At 35.1% G+C, this 21392-nt stretch overlaps 2 protein-coding genes across 2 annotated transcripts; one reads left to right on the forward strand and one right to left on the reverse strand.

Moving 5' to 3' along the window:
* Positions 1–6767: 6767 nt before the first annotated feature.
* EV154DRAFT_566952 (uncharacterized protein) lies at positions 6768–7292 on the reverse strand (the record flags this gene model as incomplete). The annotated part of the gene is made up of 1 exon (XM_051605986.1): positions 6768–7292. The coding sequence occupies one exon, from the start codon at positions 7290–7292 to the stop codon at positions 6768–6770; it is 525 nt and encodes a 174-aa protein (XP_051454358.1).
* A 4082-nt stretch (positions 7293–11374) lies between these two features.
* Positions 11375–11773, forward strand: EV154DRAFT_484589 (uncharacterized protein; the record flags this gene model as incomplete). Its single annotated transcript, XM_051598668.1, has 1 exon — positions 11375–11773. The coding sequence occupies one exon, from the start codon at positions 11375–11377 to the stop codon at positions 11771–11773; it is 399 nt and encodes a 132-aa protein (XP_051454359.1).
* Positions 11774–21392: the final 9619 nt, after the last annotated feature.

Below are 21392 nucleotides of genomic sequence, written 5' to 3' on the forward strand. Positions count from 1 at the left end.
ATCGTTTAAACGTTCTGGCAAGCTAATTGCTGCAGGTACAGATTGAGGTTTGGTTGTTTGAGATATTACCTGTCTGACCTTTCGGTTAATTGTACTGTGTTTTGCTTTGGCATTTGAATTTGTTTTTTCTTTGCAAATATTATATTGCAACTTCAAGTGTTCGGGTGTCTTACAGAATATGGTTATGCCATCAGCAGATGGATTCCAGAGAGACCCAAATTGGCTTCAACTAGGCTCAGTTGATGACTCATAATGGTTTGCCAGGACATCATTAAAAAAGGCGATTTCTTCAGACGTATGCACTAGAAGTATAGCGAACTTTGTTTGTTGCTTGCGTGCAATATACTCGAATCGACTGTTTCTTTCACGCTTTGTAGATGCAAGTAGCAATAATCCTGCATCTGATAAGTCTAAAATATTAGAGCTGCCTACAGAAATTGAACTTGAGACCGCAGTATCGCTCTTTTCAGCACGTACATTTTCCATGACATCATTGGAGATGGGGCAAATACCAAATATGTTATCTAAGTTACAGAAATCTAATGCATTTGGCACAGATACACCAGTATGTTGCGTCGTCGAAATGAGTAAATTGATTCGAAGCTTTTCGATATGCTGATTAATCCACGGGTCGTAATGACCCCTGTGTTCGTAACCAAATCTATTAAGCGTACCGACCTATTATATATTAAGCTACTAATTCGTCTTTGCTATAATTTAAATAATAATTACATCAGTGTTGTGTCTTAGTCTATATTCAGTAAGGGCACAGTCGGTCAGCTCTGGTCCAGCTCCAAAAGATCCAAATTTTCTTACGATGTTCTGGTGAACACCGCCTTCTAAAGAATTGGTAACGCGAAAACATCTATACAAAACCAGTCCATCTCGATCTTTACCACAAACATGGTACAATGATAAATCCGGGGGATCTGACACATGTCCATCGTTCACAGCACTTTTCCATGCAACCTTATCGAATAACGGTAGACCAGATTTTATACATTTTAGTGAACCAAATGTCAAATAGAGGTTATGCAGACCGGAATAAATAATGTGGGGAGGTGGTACACTTCGCTTTACTCTTTTCCAAATCCAAGCAGAATCGGTTGCCATTTTTTCCTCGAAGCTTGTCCCTTTGCTTGATAAGACGACTAACACATTTTCTTTGTCATCGGCATCTTATATGAACAAACAATTTCTGAAGTTTGTCTAGAATTCCAATTTCAAAGTGTGCTTAGACCCATTTTTAATTGTATCCATGAAATGAAAAACATCTTTAACAACTCTGGTATAGAGTCTTTTTTCCGTCGATTCATTGATTGAGGTAGCGAGACATTTTTTGAACCGATTAAAGCCATATTCGAAGTTTGCTTCATCCACATCTTCTATATCATCTCCAAATAAAATCCGAGCAAAATCTGATGCAGAGACGTTCGTATTATTTTCATGATCTTCGACTTCATTTTGATCGCCAGTACTTTCCATATTAACATTGTTTGAAAGAGGTGGTAATGCAGAATTTTTAACAATCTCTAAATCAACGAGCTTTTTGTTATCATAACGCAAAAATGATTTGTCAACAAAAACAACTTTGGGAAAGTCATTTTTGATTGATTCCAGAGTCATGGCTTGTTGATAACCAACAATTGCATGAAGTAAGTAGTTGAGACGGTTTATGTAAACGATGGAGACTTCAACGATGAGATTGCTTCACGAATCATAGGATTTTCCCACTATTCTGTATGCTGCTACACCCATAGATGACCACAAAGAAACATATTCACGTACGGCTGGAATATTAATGATTTCTTCGTTCATATTACTTGTTGTATCATAAATCTGCAAAGCCGCCCATGCGTCAAGTGCAGCGTAATAATATTGGCTTAGGCTGAGCTCATGGGAGTACGACCAGTCACTGATTCTTTGTCGTGAGTTCAGACTCGGACATTGAAAATACTTTCATGGTTGACCAACCAGAATACTACAGATCTTTAGTTAACACACTTTGCCTTATACTATACACTAGTTCATATATTCACTATATATATACTAAGTATCTTGGCAAAGTACTATTCGATTACTAATTCATAAATATCAAAATAATATAAATACTCTTCCAATTCTTATCAATAAACGATTATCTTAAACTGAAATAATAATCTGAGGATTAAGTTACTCTAAACCCTATTTCTCTCTTTCTGATCTAACCTTCAAAGACCGACTACTCAAACTTATTTTATCTTAAATCTTTAGACAGTCCCCTCCCAAATACTTCTTTACAAATGGCCGAAAGATACAGCCTACCAGACTTCACAACCTTCTTCAGCTTGCAAAATCTTCCAAGTTCAAAGGCCCCCTCAGATTCAATGTTGAAAGAATCCTTAACTGGCTTAAAGTCCCCACCAAATTGACGCCCAATCTTCAAAATGACGGGGGATTTTAAAAAGTGAATCAAGGAGGATGGTAAAACATTCCAAGTAGGATCCTGATGTAATACGAGCACCGATGAGGCATAGGCAATCTGGACTACTGAAAGCTTTCCTTTAGCATTATTGGTGATGTTGTATGGCCACTCACAATCAAATCCTGTGACTACGGATGTTGAGCAGCTTTCCAATACACCATTGACTTCTACAAAATGAAATTATTCGACCAGTAAATTTTTCATTTCATTTTCAATCTCGTCATATCCTCGCAAATATTGAATTCACACACTATCAGGCAATGCAGGAGTTTCGGACTTGTCACTGACACCATCGTCTTCTTTGCTGCTTCCAGGACATACAGCAACTTTCAGAGAAGGTCTGACATTTTCCAAAAACTTGCGGTCACCTCGCACATTGTCCGTATAAAAAATTATAGGACTGTCGTGACCATAACCTTCGTATGCCTGCATCATTTTTTGGAAGGACCACTTCAGATGCTCAAGTAATTTAGAACGTACTAACAACATCATTCTAATCTCTTCAAACTCGTTACAGATCGTGTACAGCGCATTAAACATATTAGATCCATTAACACTCGCCATGTGCTTGATGATCTTGAACGAATGATCACCTTTTAACACCTTTCCACCTAGAAGCATCATCTGCTTGTCCATGTAAGGCCTAAGCTTACTAATGATTGCAGTGAAGATGGTCCTAATATACGTTTGAGTAGGCGTATAACCTGCGTATCCTTTCTGGTTATCAAAAGGCGAAAACGGCTCGATAAGTGCTGGCATAGTAAAGAACCGAGCAATGCTTTGATTCCCATATTTAGCCTTCAGAAAGATATCAATATTAAAGTATATAAAAAAGAGAAAGAAAATGGCTACCTTCATAGCAGTGAGATATTGCAGCTCACTGCGATCGTGCTTTAATGTTTGGAGCTCACGCAAAACTTTCGATATTCTTTCAGGTCCCATGGAGTTTTGGATGCATGGCCTTAAAAGATCACCCACTTGCTTCGAAACAGCACCTCTATGACTAAGATAGACAGGAAATTCAGCCTGTAGTTGAACGGGCAATTGGCGCATTATTTTGGAATCATATACATTAAACGTACTGCCACAAATACTACTCAGACACCTGTATCGTTTTGTCAAGATGTAAAAGCATCTATTAAGTGCAACAATGGTTAATTCAATACTTCAAACTACAAAATTGGGATCACAAATCCAACTGACCTGTCAAGATCAACAGTGCGGCCAGCGTGGAGTTTTTTGTTAAACCCTTAGGTCTCGCTGAGTGACTTGCATGTTGGACAATGCAAATCGTTGATCTTATTATGCAATAACAGATGTGGAATCCATAAAAAAATATCTGGGCGACAAATACTCTACTGGCTTCTTTTTTAATAATGCAAAAAAATGGCTGCATGGGATGAATCCAAAAAGTGCCATTGTTGTATTCAGCTGGCATTGCTTCTTCTGTTAGTCGTTTTTGTACTTCTTCAAAATAGTGGTACAATACATCATTTTGAACTTCGCCCGACAAGAATTCCTATTCATCAGTCACACTTTAATCATCATCACCGTCCTCTATTTCAGGTAGTATACGGTTGTTTAGTTCTTCTTCTTCATCCAATGTGATAAAAATATTCCGATCTTCTACGACATGTAATTGCTCTTCACGGTTGCCCGAAATATCTATTTCATTTTCTTGCATACTTGATTCCTCAACTACAGCCTATAAATTGTTGTTAATAATTTAAATATCATGCAAAAAAATCCAGTTTTACCTCATCAGCCTGGCTCGAGCTTTGACCATTTTGATTGATTTTTTTCATAGTTTGAAACAAAGTAGTTTGTCGAGGGTCATCTTTTTTTTTTGGATAGATGGTCGACCGGCGGTATGACCTACAGGATGTTTTCTCCCAGATGGTCTTCCTGTTGTAACCATATTTTTAATAGAGTTAACTGTGAAAGAGGTTTTTTGAAAAAACAAATTGCACTCCCTGTATATACGTAAACAAAACTAATCCCCGCCATGAGATCCAAGTTTTATAAGTAATTCAATGTCAGGAAAAAGGTACAATATAAAAATAACATACTGTTCATCCCAGTTAGACAGCTCAACATTGTTACACGGCACTTTTTGTCGTTTTGACTTAAGATTTTTTTAATTTTTTTGACTGCTTTTTGATCCTTTTCTTATAAAAGGACCATAAAATTATTTAATAAAATCTTTAGTTTTGTTCTTTACTTTAATCTGAATAAGTCTTAATACTTTAAGTCTTTGTAATTTTGTATTTATTATAATTGCTTGTAATTTCCTTCTGTAAAATCAGCATTGTAGCTATTCCATTACGTATTTAACTATACTCCTTCGAATACCACTCTTATCTGATTTCGTCGTATAAATTAGCCTCTTATATAAATATATTTTATCTTTTTCAGTTGACAACTATATAGTCTGGTGCTCACTTTTTAAGAACTTTAATCTTAATCTCTATTTTTATTTTCTTCTATTACTTTTACTGAAACTTGCCAGTAACAACATGTGAATGTGTGACGAAAACATGTTCCTGTCTAGAAAACCTATCACTTCTAGTCAATGTCAGACTTAGTATGTTTATTAAAGTAGACAAAAAGAAAATCTACCATAATAATAACATGTCTCAAATTATAGTATGTGTGTTACCCATTTCAAGTTACTCTTTTATCAAAATTTTAAAATAGAAAATAGCATATATACGTAGAATAAGACACCATACTATGCTATTGTATTTATATCGTATAAATCTTTACTGCTCAATAATATTTTAAGCTTTTCCTGTCTTTCTTATTAGCCAATCAGATTCATACTTAGTGATCGAAAGAAACACTAAATCGTAAAGCTATTGGCTACTTTTCAAAATCAGGACCAATAGAATTAAAAGTTAGTGATCGGAGTGCCCCCAGACTTGTCAGCCAGGCCAAGAATTTCACCCCACAGTAAAAAAATTTGACTATAAATAAATTTCCTTTTATATTACTTGTACTAGTCGGAGATGAATGCTCAAAAATGTCACAGATTACGTTTTGGCACATTACAATGAAGATGCACTCTATAATTTTTGTTTAACTCGTAAAATCAATATAAATTTTATCAAACATATACATAAAGATCTAGTTACAAAAACAAACAAATATGAATACTATATAAGGGCATTTGAAAATGAGAGTTATATTAAAAGAATCGGAATATGCACACTAAGCATTACCTTTAATAATAAGACCATTCAACTCACTTTTGAAGTTATGAATTTAAGCGATACTGATGAAGATATCTATAATATTAGTATTGGCACTGAGTATATGGCGTCACTGGGCTTAAGAATTTATGGCTTACCAACAAACTTTGATAATCATGATTCTATTGGACAGATGATGGAATCAGAAAGACGTTATAATAACACTAGTGAACTCCTTAAATCCATTGAAGCAGAGAACAAACTATTAGAAAATTGTTCTGCATGTGAACCTGATGAATTTAAATCAATAATGGATTATATTCAACCATACATTATTGCCAATCAAAATATTGCAAAAGGATAATTCTGTACTATTCCCGAAAGTGTTGTATCACTGGACACTTCTCCAAATGTGACAGCCTATAAGAAACCATAACCTGTTCTCTTAAAAATGATGGAAGATGTCGATGAACAAATAAAAGAATGGGTGGATAATGGTATTATAAAGAAAGCACCTGCCAATACAGAATGGAATACATCCTTAACTGTGGTCAAGAAAACTGATGTTAAAGGTGAAGTAAAAGGGTACCGAGTCTGTCATAATCCGAGACATATCAATAGTCTTTTAAAAACAATTGACCGAATGCCCTTATCTATAATTAGTGATTTGTTCGAAGATTTAAAAGGTGCCACTATATATTCAACATTAGACTTAAAATCCGCATTTATTTCTTTAAAATCAAGTTAAAAGACGGACATAAACTAAGCTTCACGTGGTGAGGTGTCCAATATCAACCCATCGGTACTGTAGTTAACCATTTTTTAACTTGATTTTAATTTAAAAATTTACAGCAACAGTTTATTGAGGCCCCCCCCCTCTACTAAGGTCAAATTTAAACTTTTTTAATTTTTTATTTTTTCTTTGGCGCTTATTCTGTTTATTACCCTCAGAAGATTGGCTTTTTTTGGCGGGATTTATCGAAGCTCAAAAAAATTATGAACTTTATCATACAAAGAATGAGTGCTTTTATTGTTCTTACCTTCGCAAGTATTTGACCAACAGGTCTCATCATATCATTCTCGTATTCCATTTATACAATTAGATAATCTCATTAAATAATAACTAATGCGAAAGTATAAATTGTTACCTGACCGCTCATCATCTCCAAGCTGCTCTCCAACGATGTCAGACGACTTCCATTGACATCATTACCGCCGGCACAAGGAGAGTCTTCTGAGTTCGGGCCTTCCATGGTTAAGATGGCCGCAGACATGTAATGAGCAAAAGTGTCTGTGAAATCTTGCAGATTATTTGCTTGCGCGGCCCTCGTTTTTCTTGGTATGGGCGTCGTACGATAGACCGAACGAGGAGAGGAAGCATGTTGGTCGTCAGCAGCTGCATTCTCCACAGCCTGCTCTTCAATTGTCGAAAAGTTGTTTTCCCCCACTGCCGTAACCACAGTCTCTGTCTCCACATCATCATCCTCGAATTGAACATCAACTCCTCCTAGGTTAGTTTCAGCCGTTTTAAGTTTGATCAGCTCTTCAATCTCCCTGGCCTTTACACTCAAATGTCCTCTACTTGAAGTACCTAGTAGATAATCAGCACTTATTGTTAATAATTGTAAAAGTATCATCAATTAAATCTTTATATACCTGTAGGTGACTTCGCATTATTTAATCTCCCGAAAAGCGTCTTGAGTGACTTGTACGGCCACTTAATTGTTTTCGGTTCTATTTTGGCTGGCAATTTTAACCATTCGCGTTTTGAATACAGCTTTAACAAGCTCCCATTCATCAGAACCAGTAGGTAACTTATCCTGAACAGCTTCGAGCAAAACTTGCTCGATGGCTGAAAATCTGTTTGATCCGCTTTTGGTTCCTATTTTGTATGGATAATTGGGTTTTGTTTGATGTGAATTTATAAAAGTAATTATAATAAAAGAACATGTAAATATGATATCAATCATATCTTAAATACTTAATACTCTTTAGACAGTCCCAAACAAAGCACTCTTTCCAAAAATTATATTGTTACAAATATTAAAACAGGTACAGAAATCGATTAAACTATAAACATTACTTTTAATTATTAGATCCTTTTTTCATATCTTCCTTTAATACAATAAACAAATATGCCGTCAAGTAAAAACCAAAATATCAATTTAATAACTACTGCTGGTATATGCCATCTGTACCATTTGGAGTTAAACCGCCGTATTGCAAACCAATCCTACATAAACTCAAGAAGCTTGCGTAAACCTTCCGAATCTGCTGCAACAGCATTAACAAATGGTCGTGATCGCAAATCTTTCCTGTGCCATTTAGGATTGATTGTGGAAGCTTTCGAAAATTTGTATGAAGAGTTCAAGCTACAATATTCTAATGAGTGTCCAACTGGACGGCCTCGTGTTCTTGATGCCAAAATGGTTCTTGCTTTAGTTTTGATGTGGCTCCATAGTACAATGAAGCAAGAGACGTCGGGCATACGTTTTGGTGTTCCTACTGCAACTATTAGTAGATCCAAGAACATGGGTATTGAAACGCTTTTAAAAGTGTTTAGATCAAAACCAAATGATCTACGATGGAAGATTGGATGGCCCTCTCCAAGCCAAAAGGCCGAGTTTAACAAAATGGTTTTGTCAAACACAACCAATGATTTCGAAAGAGGAGTTCTTACAGGTGTTTTTGGTTTTATTGATGGACTCAACTTTAGGATCCAACATCCTGAAGATCCTTTGGAGAAAAATGCTTATTACAATGGATGGAAAGGCGACTGTTTTGTTCTCAAGTAATCGTTTTTACTCCAGACGGATGCATTTGTTATGTCAGGTAGAAAATGAAAACAGTTTTGTTTACAAATGAATACTGATAAGCTTGATTACATATATAGATACAACTGTCCTGGTTCATGGCATGACGTACAAATTCCTATACCTTTATATAGAAACTTGCTCTCTCGTCGATGCCCTGAACCTTTCAAGATTCTTGCTGACTCTGCTTTTCCTTGCAAAAGGGAATTCGCATCAAAGGTATTAAGCGTCCCCAAGGAAATGCATTAGGTTTGAACCGAGCTGATCGCGAAACCCAAAAGAAGCACGCAGTCATCACAAAACATAGACAAGCCGTTGAATGGGGAATAAGATGTCTTCAACAGTTGTTTGAAAGGCTGCATACGAAGCTGTCATTACACAAACAGGAAAGAAATGACATGCTTACTGTTGTCTGGAGATTGCATAACTTCCGAACAAGGCCTATTGGTATCAACCAAATTCAAACGGTATACTACGGTGCATGGAACTACAGAAGAAATGTTCTTGAAAATAGAGTTCGAATTAATTAAAAAATATATTGTGCAGTTTAATTGAAATTACTTTTTGTCTAAACGCTTTGGAAGCCTTAACGATTTTAATCGGAAAATGCTTTAAGCCAAGTTCAAATTAAAATCAAAATCGAGGGAAAAAAGGTTTGGAAGTCTTCCATTAAATTATTCCTTCAATTAATTTCTGCTTAGATCAAATAAACACTTACAGAGACTGGGAATTGTTGTATTTAATATATAAATCATTAACGACATGAAACATAGCTTATAAAATATAATTATGTAAGCCTATGGTTGTATGTCCGGATATTCCAGCTGTCGTGATTGAGACTATATACAGTACTTAATATGTGACTTTATCTACACTTCTTAAATCTTCCATTTGATAATCCTAAACATAATTCTTATTGACACTTTATGTTAAATCCTGATCATTTACTTTATGTACAGGCTGGATACTATATCATCCTTCATACAAGTATAAGGCATACATTTAAATAATAGCATTAATATGAAAAAATATGAAGGTTACATCAGCCACGTTCACGGGCCACAGCCATTCTTAAATAAGAACTACATTTTCTTTTGAATATTGTGCCACAACACATACGCATTTTAAGAAGGAATGTTATTGTTATTGTTATTGACACGTCATTATGGCCTTTCTATATGGGATCATTACATCCGAGTATTATTGGGATAAATCTACCTAAAACCGTCATCAGCCCATCTGTGATCAATGTCAGAAATAATGTGTATATATAGACCCCTTTTATTTGTTTAATAAAGCTTCAGTTTATTTTTGAAGTTTGATAATTTCACTTTGTTAAATTTCCCATTTTTATTCTTAATTCGCAATTATCACTCTCAAATTTCTCAATAGCAGAGAGATCATTTATCCATTTAGCATTATATGCGATGATTGGATTACTTGATTACTCATCGTAAGTTGTAGAAGGAACCGTAGTAAATCTGCCAACCGGGGTCCAATGTAGGGTACTGTTTGATGTCCAGTTAGAAGATTATCAGAACTGGTACTGTGTCTGTTATTATATATGGAGTATACCATAACTCAAGACAGATTAAATAGTAATTGTATTCAATTTATTTAGGCGTCAAATACGACAGAAAGACCTCCAGTCAAGCATATCAAGCCTGAGTTTAAACCGATCAATCCGGGTCGCAGCGAAAGAATTAAAAAATAATTATGACGTAGTTTTCTGATAGCTGAAAATAATAAAAACAACTTTTGTTTCGCTTTAAACTTTCGGACAACGTACCCCTAAGCACAGCTCATTATGTAAGCAGCTTCGAGTACATCAGTTAAAGAATATTGAAGACTGACAGTCTTGTCGATAGTGGTTAGACTGTTTGCTTTTATGAAATACTCATAGATGGTATGTCAGTTTCAATCCGACCAAGCGCATTCCTTAATCATAACTCTGACCTGTGTAGTAGGTTTTCATCAGCTTTAACTGTGCTTGTCCTGTCGGACGACGTATCCTGAATGCGCCGTACGCTCAACTCACTTTCCCTGTTTGGGTTCCTGCTAGCTGCCAGCTTACTGGCTAAGTCATCTCCCATTTTTTGAGGTGGTATACTGTTGTCTTTTCGGCGGTCAAGTGAAGAACAATGCATGACGTGATGTCTTCAGCAAGTTTTGGGCATCCCCCCGGGATTTAAAGAAGCAAGAAAATCCTGTCAAATATAGCCAAATAAACTTAGCAATAACAGCCCATTTCATATTACCCTTACATCTTCTAACTTTCCCTCCTTAATTATAAACTTCCTTCTCATCGAGTCCTCGTAATTACGAATTATATTTATGGATAGTGTCTTGAGCTAACTCGCCCTGTTTATTGTCTGCATAAATTAACCACGATCTCAAACCCCTTGTAATACCTCGTTCTAGAACTTAATATCGGTATATTTTGTCCGCTTCCAAAATCCCTTTAAAACCTTGTACCAAAATCATATCAGTATATCTTGCCCGCCACCGAACTCCTCGTAAAACATATCATTAATCTGTCTCTCAATATTACTCCCGCTTCCTGTCTGACTCAACTTTAGTAAACCTTTTCCCGATCATCTATTACTTTTATTCCTAATCCAGTTTTCCCGCCCGTGTCAAACCATAAATATTCCACAAATCTATATATTTTTTAATGTGAACTAAATTCAGCCTATTACTACTCGTCAAATCTGTCATGACCGAGGCTATATACCTAATATATGACTCGATCTACACTTCTTAAATCTTCCATTTGATAATCCTAAGTATAATTCCTATTGATACTTTATATTAAATACTGATCATTTACTTTATGTACAGGCTTGATCTCATAGCATCCTTCATAGAAGTAAATATAAGACATACATTTAAATAATAACATTGATATGAAAACATATGAAGCTCACATCTGCCACATTGAGGTGCCACAGCTATCTGAATTAAGACCTACATTTCCCCCTGAATATTGTGATACAGGACATACACAGTTTAAGAATAAATGTTATTGTTATTGTTATTCACATCTCATTATGGCCTTTCTATATGGGATCATTACATTCGAGTATTATCTGGATAAATCTACCCACAACCGTCATCAGCTCATCTGTGATAAATGTCTGAATAATGTGTATATGAAGACTCGGTTTTATTTGTTTAATAAAGCCGTACTTAATTTTTGCAAGTTTGATAATTTTCTTGTTTTTATTTATAAATCTTCACCGATTTCTAGAAAATCTCAATTACTCATCCTTGTCAATAATCTACTCATGATATCTGTTCCTTAAAATACCTTGTTAATCTATGATTTAAATATATTGTCGTTTTGCCATGTATAAGAAATAGTATAAATAGATGCTAGTTATCTATAGAAAAACGTTATTCTGTATCTTAATCCTAACCCCCTCCCTCTCTTAATAAATAAACATACTTTATTATAATTAATTTGTGATATTTGACAAAATTGATACAATTGGCAAGTAGTTAGATAAAAGCATATCTTTAGTGGAGGTAAAAATAGACTAAAAGAACTCTGCTGTTATGAAATAATTGATTCTTTTTTATATTGAACAACTCTCCGGAGTTTCAATGATGAGTCAATCTTTCTGGTTCTGGAATAGATCTATACTTTGTTTCCCGCCTTGGGTTAAATGAATACTACTCGTTAGAAGTGTTTCTAGTTAGCGCTGTCCAATAACAGTGGATCGGGAGCATGAGTATTCTAATAAATCTTTAGTATTACCAGACACTTATTTATCAGATCATGCAACCGTGACTGTTACAGATGCATACTTGTTTGTCAAGCGTAATTGGCAATAGAACATAATAGTTGATCATTTAGTTATTATCGTTGTAATGGATAAAATACGATCCCAAATATAAAATGTCTTATCGATTTGTACATTTGGTTGTAGAAGATAGGTATCCATTAACTGATACACTATTTCTTTATACTCTTTAGAAGCAGTATAATTATATCAATATATAAGTAAATGAACCATTTATATGAATAGCTGTTCTATTCTCTCTCTGGGTAGCTAATCCATTGAGAGAACTATTAGTATTAAGTTTCTCTTTCTTATAATTCTTGATTGATCTGAGAAGCTTCTCTTCTCGATCGGTGATATCGTAACTCAGCGGTATAGCATTCTGTATCCAACTGTCATTCGTATATCGTATTTAGGCCAATCATGCAATCTTTAATATAGAAGTATTTATTCGAAGTAGGAGAGGTTGTATAGCAGTATACAAGCGTATGCTGATATGAAGCATCAAAGGTTGTTTTAATTTCATAGTTTATTTATTTAAACGATTTGCTTAATTATTCTTAAGTGAATCGTACCCAAATACGACACAATCACCCCCCTCGTTTTGCCAAGTAGTTACTGTGTATTGTTCTTGTTCTGTCCGTGACATTATTTAGAATCCCAATTTTTACTGCTTGGTCCTCTTTACCCTGTTTCTTGCTGCTTGTTACTCTTAACAATTGCATCTTAACCCTTTTTCTTTTTTCTTCTCTTGTTCTTGTTTTCTTGTCCTCATGTCTAACTAGCCACTATGTCCGAACTAAAAAAGAAATAAATCGAAACAGTCAAGCAACTTCTACACCATGTAACCGTGTTAGAAGAAGCTGAATTACCTAAGTCGGAGACCCAACAAATTTCGCCAAATGATATTATCGACAATCTTGCTAGACGCCTATGTCGTATTTCCTCCAATAAAGATTGTATAGACTGACCTTCAATATGGTTAAATCACGGTGAGAAAAAATATGTGAAAATTATTGGAAATTATTGTGCAACCTAATTGTTGGAAAATGCTTTTTTCAAACATTTTTTATTGGACAATATTTTCCAACAAGATTAATATATTTTGGTTGAGCAATAAAGTTGTGTGAATACTGTGTGAAAAATATTGTACAATAATATCGTATAATAATATTGTACAATAATATCGTATAATAATATTGTACAATAATAGCGTATAATAATATTGTATAATAATATCGTATAATAATATCGTATAATAATAACGTATAATAATGTTGTATAATATTGAATAATAAGACTGTATAAAAATTTTTTTATTAATATTGTATATTGGTAGTTATAATAAAATTTTATTAAAGAAATTAAAAAAAAAAAAGCATCGAAAGAGGCACTACGAATTGTTTCGATGAAGATGAGGCTGTCAAAGCTATTGTGACATTAGTCTGGCACGTCGAAGATCCCTTTTAAGTATAGAAAAGTTGACTTAGTTAATACGTTTTTCAATTATCACATAAATTACACATTTATTACCTTTGTCGTCTCTGGTAGGCAGACATTTGTGTCCAATTTGTCTGTAGAATGATCAGACAAGGCCAAAGATCGTGACATCGTCTAATAACATCCAACACGTTGTATTCTTGCAATGCAATCTCCAACGTGTTCTCAGCCATTTCCAGCTTATAGTCATGACCAAGCCCTCCCCATCCAACGAATTCCAGTTCCCCGTGTGCATTTCGCATACTCTGTACACTTACCAGAGCTGCACGGTTAACACACAGGTACAAATCATTGTGCTGATCATTCTCGGCCAATTGGGCTTGCAAGTATTGGAAAAACCCGGTCTTTCCGTTGAGATTGGACGGTCTAGGAATGCGATTGCCAATTGTTTCACCTTGATATACACGCAATGATGGTGTCGTTTCGACGGCAGTCGCTCTTTCCACATGTTGACGGACAAGATTCGTCAGGTCAGCAATCGCTGCATCCATACGATCGAGTCGGTCCATCACATTATTATGATTTTCTGTCATACGGGTTTGTACTTGATTTAAAGCATTGGACAACTCTTCGTTTGATGGTGTTTTTCCTTGTTGTCTGGGAGGCATTGTAACGTTTAGAGAGAAAGGTAAAGAAACAGAAAAAGTAAGCTCAAACGAAAAGTAAGTTTCGAATAATGTTAATAAACAATAGTCACCAAAAATCTGGCCCGAAACATGAGCTCAATACCACCTCTATTTTCTTACTCATCGATCAGTTCTATAAAAAAACATTAATAACATAGAATGGTACAGAAAGTCAAATGCAGTTTTTGCCCACGATACCTTACTCCAAGGTCTTTGCAGAAGCATTTAAAAGACCATAAAAAACAAAAAATTGCTCAATTGAATCTGAGAAGAGAACAAGGTGACTGAGTTTAGCTTCATTGCAACGATTTAAAAGTACTAATCTGATGTGCTCTAAAGAACGAAATGTTATTTCTCCAATGGAAGGTTCCGCTCGTGCAGTTAGCGTCGTTGAATCAGAAGGAGATGCTATGGAATTTGTGTATGAAGGTACATACTTAAAAATTATTAAATTGTTTTAAACTTTTCTTACTCTAATTAAGCAGCAGACAACGACGGTCCTGCTGAAGACTTCACTGCACAGTCTGACGATGTTGGAGCGGACGCTCTTGAAGAGTTGGAAGAGCCTCAAGAAGAATGGATCAGAGCCAAAGATGGTGGTTACAATAATAACCTGTTCCTAAATCTTAAAAATTTCAAAACCTCCGCCAGGGCTCCTGATGACGTCACTGTCGATCAGGACAAACTCGCTAACTTAAGCTATACTGAAAAGAAAAGCATAGAGTTTGAATCGTTGCTTGCCAAGTCGGGCGCATCTAAAAATGGAAAGGAACGCATCATAAAATGGGTTGATTGCTATTTGGAAGAAATTGGCGTTGGTAAGGGTTTAGAATAAAGCGCATTATGACATTTAGCACACAACTAATTTTGACAGGTCACAAAATGCTCTTAACCCAATTTGGATCGAGCAAGAAAGAACTTGCTGTATTTTGCCCCGTTGAAACAGATAAGTATGACATGTGCTTAAAGGGATGTCAGATGTTTTACCCAGGCGATAATAGCCGAGCATGTAGTAATCCTAAATGCCAGGAGGATCGCTATGATGATGCAGGAAGACCAAAAGCGCAAATTAAGCAACTTTCTCTTGCTAAGCAGCTGGCGCATCTTCTTAAGACACCTCAATTTAGATCGGACATCTCTTATAAATCGACAAAACATACTGCCTTTTTCTCTAACAAATCAGGTAGTAACTATGCCTTTTTGGAAGATATTTTCGACGGAACAGCTAAAGATAAATGGGACGGTCATAATGAAGAGTGTCCCACAAGTGATTACAAATTGGATCTGGCGATGTATACTGATGGATTTAATCCTTTTAAAAGGGGTGGTGTAAGCATGACTGTAGTAGCATTTGTCATTTTAAATCTATCACCAGAGCTACGGTTAGTGTCTTTAATCTTTTGCAACGTAAATATACAAAATTAACACACATGTTTTTTCCATCAGATTCAAAAAAAAGAATATCTTGATTACCACAATCATACCAGGTCCCAAAAAACCGTACAATATGCATAGTTTTCTTTTTCCAACATATCAAGAGCTTATAAAATTAGAAAAAAATGGAATGCTAGTGAAGTTTAGTAGTGGCGAACAGAAGCTTCTTAGTGCATCTCTCGTGGTAGTTATTGGTGATATCCCAGCATGTGCTGATCTTTGTGGTCATATTGGCCATCAAGCTTATTTTGGATGTCGCATATGTCGAACCGAAGCTATACGGGTTAAAGCAAGTATGTGCTATCCCTTTCCACAAGGTGGCATTTCTACAGAATTAATTAGAAAACCCGAAGATTTTATTCAAGGAGACGAAGTAAGTTTTTTAGAGTGTTCTTTTTTAAAAAAAAAACATTAATTTGTTTGTATTAGAAAAATGGCATCGTTCGAAAATCACCACTTTCCCTTTTAAATAGCTTCCACTGCCCATTTTTTTGGGGATTAGACGAGATGCATTTCTGGGGAGCAAACGGCGGCGGCAAAATATGGGCAATTATTACTGATGATGGTCAAAAATATCAAGATGCAAGCAACCCTCTGTTCCTTCGCGTTAAGTATCGAGAGCTTGTATCTGCAAAAGTGCAACAGGCCCAACAAAACAAGCACAGCTGTAGTATTAGCGGAGCTTTCTTGGGTAGGAAATGTCAAAACATAATACAAGACAAATTTATTTAACTTAAGCCATTTTTTTTTTAAAAATAGATGTCCACAAAAAGCCCGGTTTTTTTCGCAGTGTAGACTGGATTGATTTTATTGTGTTCATATTACCAACTCTTGTGGTAGAAGCTCTTCAACTTCAAAAAAGAGATGTTATTCGAAAAGAAACAGCTTCCAAATCAACATCAAGAATGTCATTGGATCAATTACATGTCTACGAGACTGCTACTGATAATGCATGCAGAGCAATTGTTTCTCTTTCTAATGCCTGTAAAATAACGCAGAAATACAGCATATCAGAAATCGATTTAGTAGATTTAAACCGGTAAGTTTATAAAAAATCAGTGTAAACTATTACTAATACAAACGTAAATTAAACATTTATCATAGTTGCATTAAGGAATGGCAAGAGTTTTTGGTGGCAAACTTCCGCCCCAATGTATTCACAGTCAACATGCACTATATTAATCACCTAAGTGATGCTATCGCTAATTTAGAACCTATGCGTTTAACAAGTGCAAGGCCACTTGAAAGACTGATTGGAAGTATCAAATCTTCAATTAAATCACGCCAAAAGCCAAGCGAAAATGCAAGTAATTGCGTCAAATCTCATTTCGCTGCTGTTTACAAAGCAAACTGGTTTCCTACAAACAGTAATTCAATTGTTTATGGAAAAGAATTAACGACACAGAATTGCATAAATCTTGTTGAACGATTTCATGAATGTTCTGAACTAGAGGGGGCAGCTATTGAAAGAGCACTCAATCTAAATGAGGAAGCTCAAACAGTGGAAAGCTACTGTACTTCCCGATCAGAAGCGGTAAAACGTTGAAGCTCGCGGGAAAACCATCGAGCAAGGGGACTTTCGTAGTCTACTGTTCACAGGCCGATGACAGTAGGACCCTGTACAGGTATATCGAAAGAACAGCACAGCTGAAGTATGGATAAGTGCTGTTCATGTACTGTAATGAAGGGTTGCACTTTGTCTTGGTCAAGACAGTCTTCCCAGTAAAGTACAATGCAGAACAAGACTGTCATTACTATTTGAAGAATGACGATCTAAACCATGCATTTGAAGTCGTCATGCTTTCACACGTCGTTTCTTATGGCATAGAAATTGAATCATTAAACGATCAGGACATAGGACGTGTCAATTTGGTTTGGGGTTCTGTTTAACTCATTTTTTTTTAAGAACATAAGCACAATTCTGTTGACAAAACAGTGGGTATCTTTAATATTAATATGTATACATGGTCCTGTACACTTATGCATTACCTATAAATAAATTATTACCCATTATTTTTCAAACATTTTATCTTACAACAGTTTTAAACAAATAATCAACTTATTTCAACAATTGGAGAATGTATGACTAGTGTTGTCTTTTTATTGGATCACGAGTTTCAAATGGGAATAATTACCCAACAATTGTAGAACCTTTTTTTAATAATTTTTATTGCACAAAATAATTCAAACAAAAATACAACGTAATTCCAATGTTTGAATTATGTGTATTTTTATTGTACAATGCTTATCCCATCAAAATATTGTCCCATTATGTTACAACTATTAACAACCATATTATTGGAATTTTGGATATTCCAATATTTTTCAAACCAAAATACAATAATTTCTAATATATTCATATATTTTTTCCCACAGTGAATTATAATATTCGAGTGTGTTGAGGATGTCATAGATTATAATAAAAGAATCATCACATTTACATAATTATGGATGATCATGTATAAATATTCATGGCTCACACTTCGCCCCATTTGTTATCATCAGAACCGTTGGTGTCTGTGCACAAGGTGATTTGCTTTGTGACGAGTAAAATATTATAATACCATAAAAGTATAGTACAATCCCATAGGCGGTATATTCGGTTACTGAATATTACACGCACTAAACTTTCTCTTTGGTATCTACGTAATGTCATCTTCGGAGATGAATTTAGATCCTCACGTACTTTTGTCTTTACTTTGTAAGGCAGGAATTACTTCATAACATATTTATTTAAACAGACATTACGTATAACAATATATCATATTCCTCTAATGCGTCACATATATTATCCGAAAGCCATCTAATCATTTAGTATAAATACCTGTAGTTTTTGCTAGTAGAATTCCCGAATCTAAATTTTCTCGAAATAAAAGATATACACAGTTCTAACAGTATTGTCTTTTGTTACCTTAATTTACATTTTTATCTCCATCCCAAACAGAGTGTTACTCTTAGATTACCAGTATAATCTTGTTACAGATTATATATTGGGAATTATATTATTATTGGTTGTTATAACTCTCTTTAATCTGTTACGGAAGTATCACCAAATGAGAAATTTTCAGTTAATAATTCGGGCCAATCAATACGATAAAATGTTGATTGACTTCAGACCATATTATTCTAATTGGCATGTTTCAGAAGATAGAAACAAGCCACTACCTATTCTTTACCAGATTCAATCACCCAGATGTTTTGATATAAAAAGCGTCCTTCCTTTTGCGATGACCTTCTCTCCATAACTTTAATAAAGGATTAACAGAGACTCGTTTGTTTAATTTTTTTTTCTTCTGTTTTTATCAAATTCTATTATCTCAAAATATCACAGCCTACATGCTGTGGAAGTCGGTACTCAAACTATAATTAATAACTGCCCGCAACAAGTATCTGATCTTGGAGCCGAAATCCATACTTATATGGCTGAAAACTACAAAAGCAAGGCTTCTTCACAACAAAATAATTCGATCCGAATCAAAGCACCTGCCCCCTTTTCAGGCCAATCCTCTTACATTGACTCATTTTTCACGCAACTTTCTGTTGTCTTTGCCGCTGATGAATCACGCTTTTTTGAAGACGAACAGAAGGTGTTATATACTATTGGATGTCTTACTGCAAACTCCCTCGCTTACATAGAACCATATATCAAGGAAATTGAAAACGACAAACAACTGGAAATTTTAAAAGATTACAAAAATTTCAAACAACTTGTTTATGACGCATTTGGAGATTCCAATCCAATCATTAATTCCGAAGCTTCCATTCGTGCATTACGACAGGTTGTTTCCGATACACGTTTTCCGACAGAATTTAGAAGACTCAGCATGCAACTAACATAAAATAATGACGCTTTAGTCTCACAGTTTATACTCAATTTGAAAGAACATGTTAAAGACGAACTAGCAAGATTATCACCCATCGATGACTTAAATGCCGTTATGGCCAAATCCATCCAATTCGATAATCGACAATTTTCAAGAATGTAACAGAAACAAAAAATCAATTGTAATCCAAGACTGTTGAGGATATCATAGATATAATAATAAAGTTCATTGTCACATCACATTACGGATGGATAATAAGTATAAAAGTTAATCATGTATCACGCATTACCCCACTTGTTCTCATCCTACCGTTGGAGTCTGTACCCAGGGCACATCCCTGTGGCGAGTAAATATTTATTCTGCAAAAGCAATACAATTGAATGGGCTTGGACTATAGAATATTAATAGATCCTGAGCCCAAATATTACTCTTGTCATTTGATGTTATAACTGTTGATCCCTCTGACTAATATTTATATACTCAGTATGGAAGGGCTAAATTTAAAGACATGTTGAGTATTTACTATCACCAGATTATTTTATCATGATCTAATAAGGCGCTTACTATTCACCCTAGAACTATCCCAGTTCTTTATATAAACGAGGCTTTTTCAAACCAAACCTCCATTTCGGTAAACATTTAGACCTTCGCTGCGCTTCGGTAACTTTTTGACCTGCACTATGGTTCGGTACGCTGCGCTTCGAAAAAGCCTAGTGCTGCCGCAGGCCTGTTTTTGAAATCAAAAACTTAACATGTATTAATTAACCATGAAGCCCACGCGCCATTATAGCTTAAGCTACACTGATGATTATCAGTTTTAAACTGGAGAAAACTTTGATGTTTCTCATTTCATGTTTAAATAAAAGACGATATCCCTAAACACAGGCTAGAAAGTTCATTTACGCAAAAAGTATTAATTGTTTATATATCTGATTAACTATTTTATGCGCAATGTTCAATGCTATTGGCTGCTATACTGGGGCGAAGGTTAACCTTTGCCACAAAATCTCCATAGTTACTTTTTTTTGAATGACTTTTTCAGTAAAGTCACTTTTATATTATGACTCTCTCAAAAATAGTCAATTTTTATATACGCTCTTTTTTTCAGTTTAATGCTTAATGTTATGGGTCGTATTCTTCGAAGAAGGGTTTTGCCCAGCCTCTAATTTTGTACCTCTACTAAAAAATAATACGAGGTAAAAAAAATTAACGCTTTAAAAACATAGGGCTGTAAAAAAATTCACGGTATTAAAAAAAATTATACTTTAAGATATTATTCTGTAGAAAAAAAAAAGGAACATTGTTTTTCAGAAGGTAACAATTTCATGCTAATACTATGGGCCGTATTCTTGGGTGGAGGGGTTCCCCCTTCCCCCAGACTCCCCTCCCCTCTTGCGGGGAAAACCCCGCACCCCCAATTTTTCTATATCACTACTTAAAAATTACGCTGTTAAAAAAAAAAATAATGTTTTATAAGATATAAGCTCTTTCATGCTAATACTATGGGCTGTATTCTTGGGTGGAGGGGTTCCCCCTCCCCCAAACCCCCCACCCCCATTAAAAATCCTAACTTTTGTAACTTTTGGGACTGAAAATTAGCTTGCCTTGTGACTGCGTAGTTACGATTCCAATAATTTTAATATAATAATATCCATAGTTTTTCTCATAGACCATCAAGATTTTTTTGAATACATTTTTAATACGTTTTTAATTATATTTTTTCGTCGTCCATAATAAAGTGGTATCCAAGTTCTA

This window comes from Mucor mucedo (genome assembly GCF_025094135.1).
Source record: "Mucor mucedo strain NRRL 3635 chromosome Unknown EV154scaffold_95, whole genome shotgun sequence".
In the NCBI taxonomy this organism is placed as follows: Eukaryota; Fungi; Mucoromycota; class Mucoromycetes; order Mucorales; family Mucoraceae; genus Mucor; species Mucor mucedo.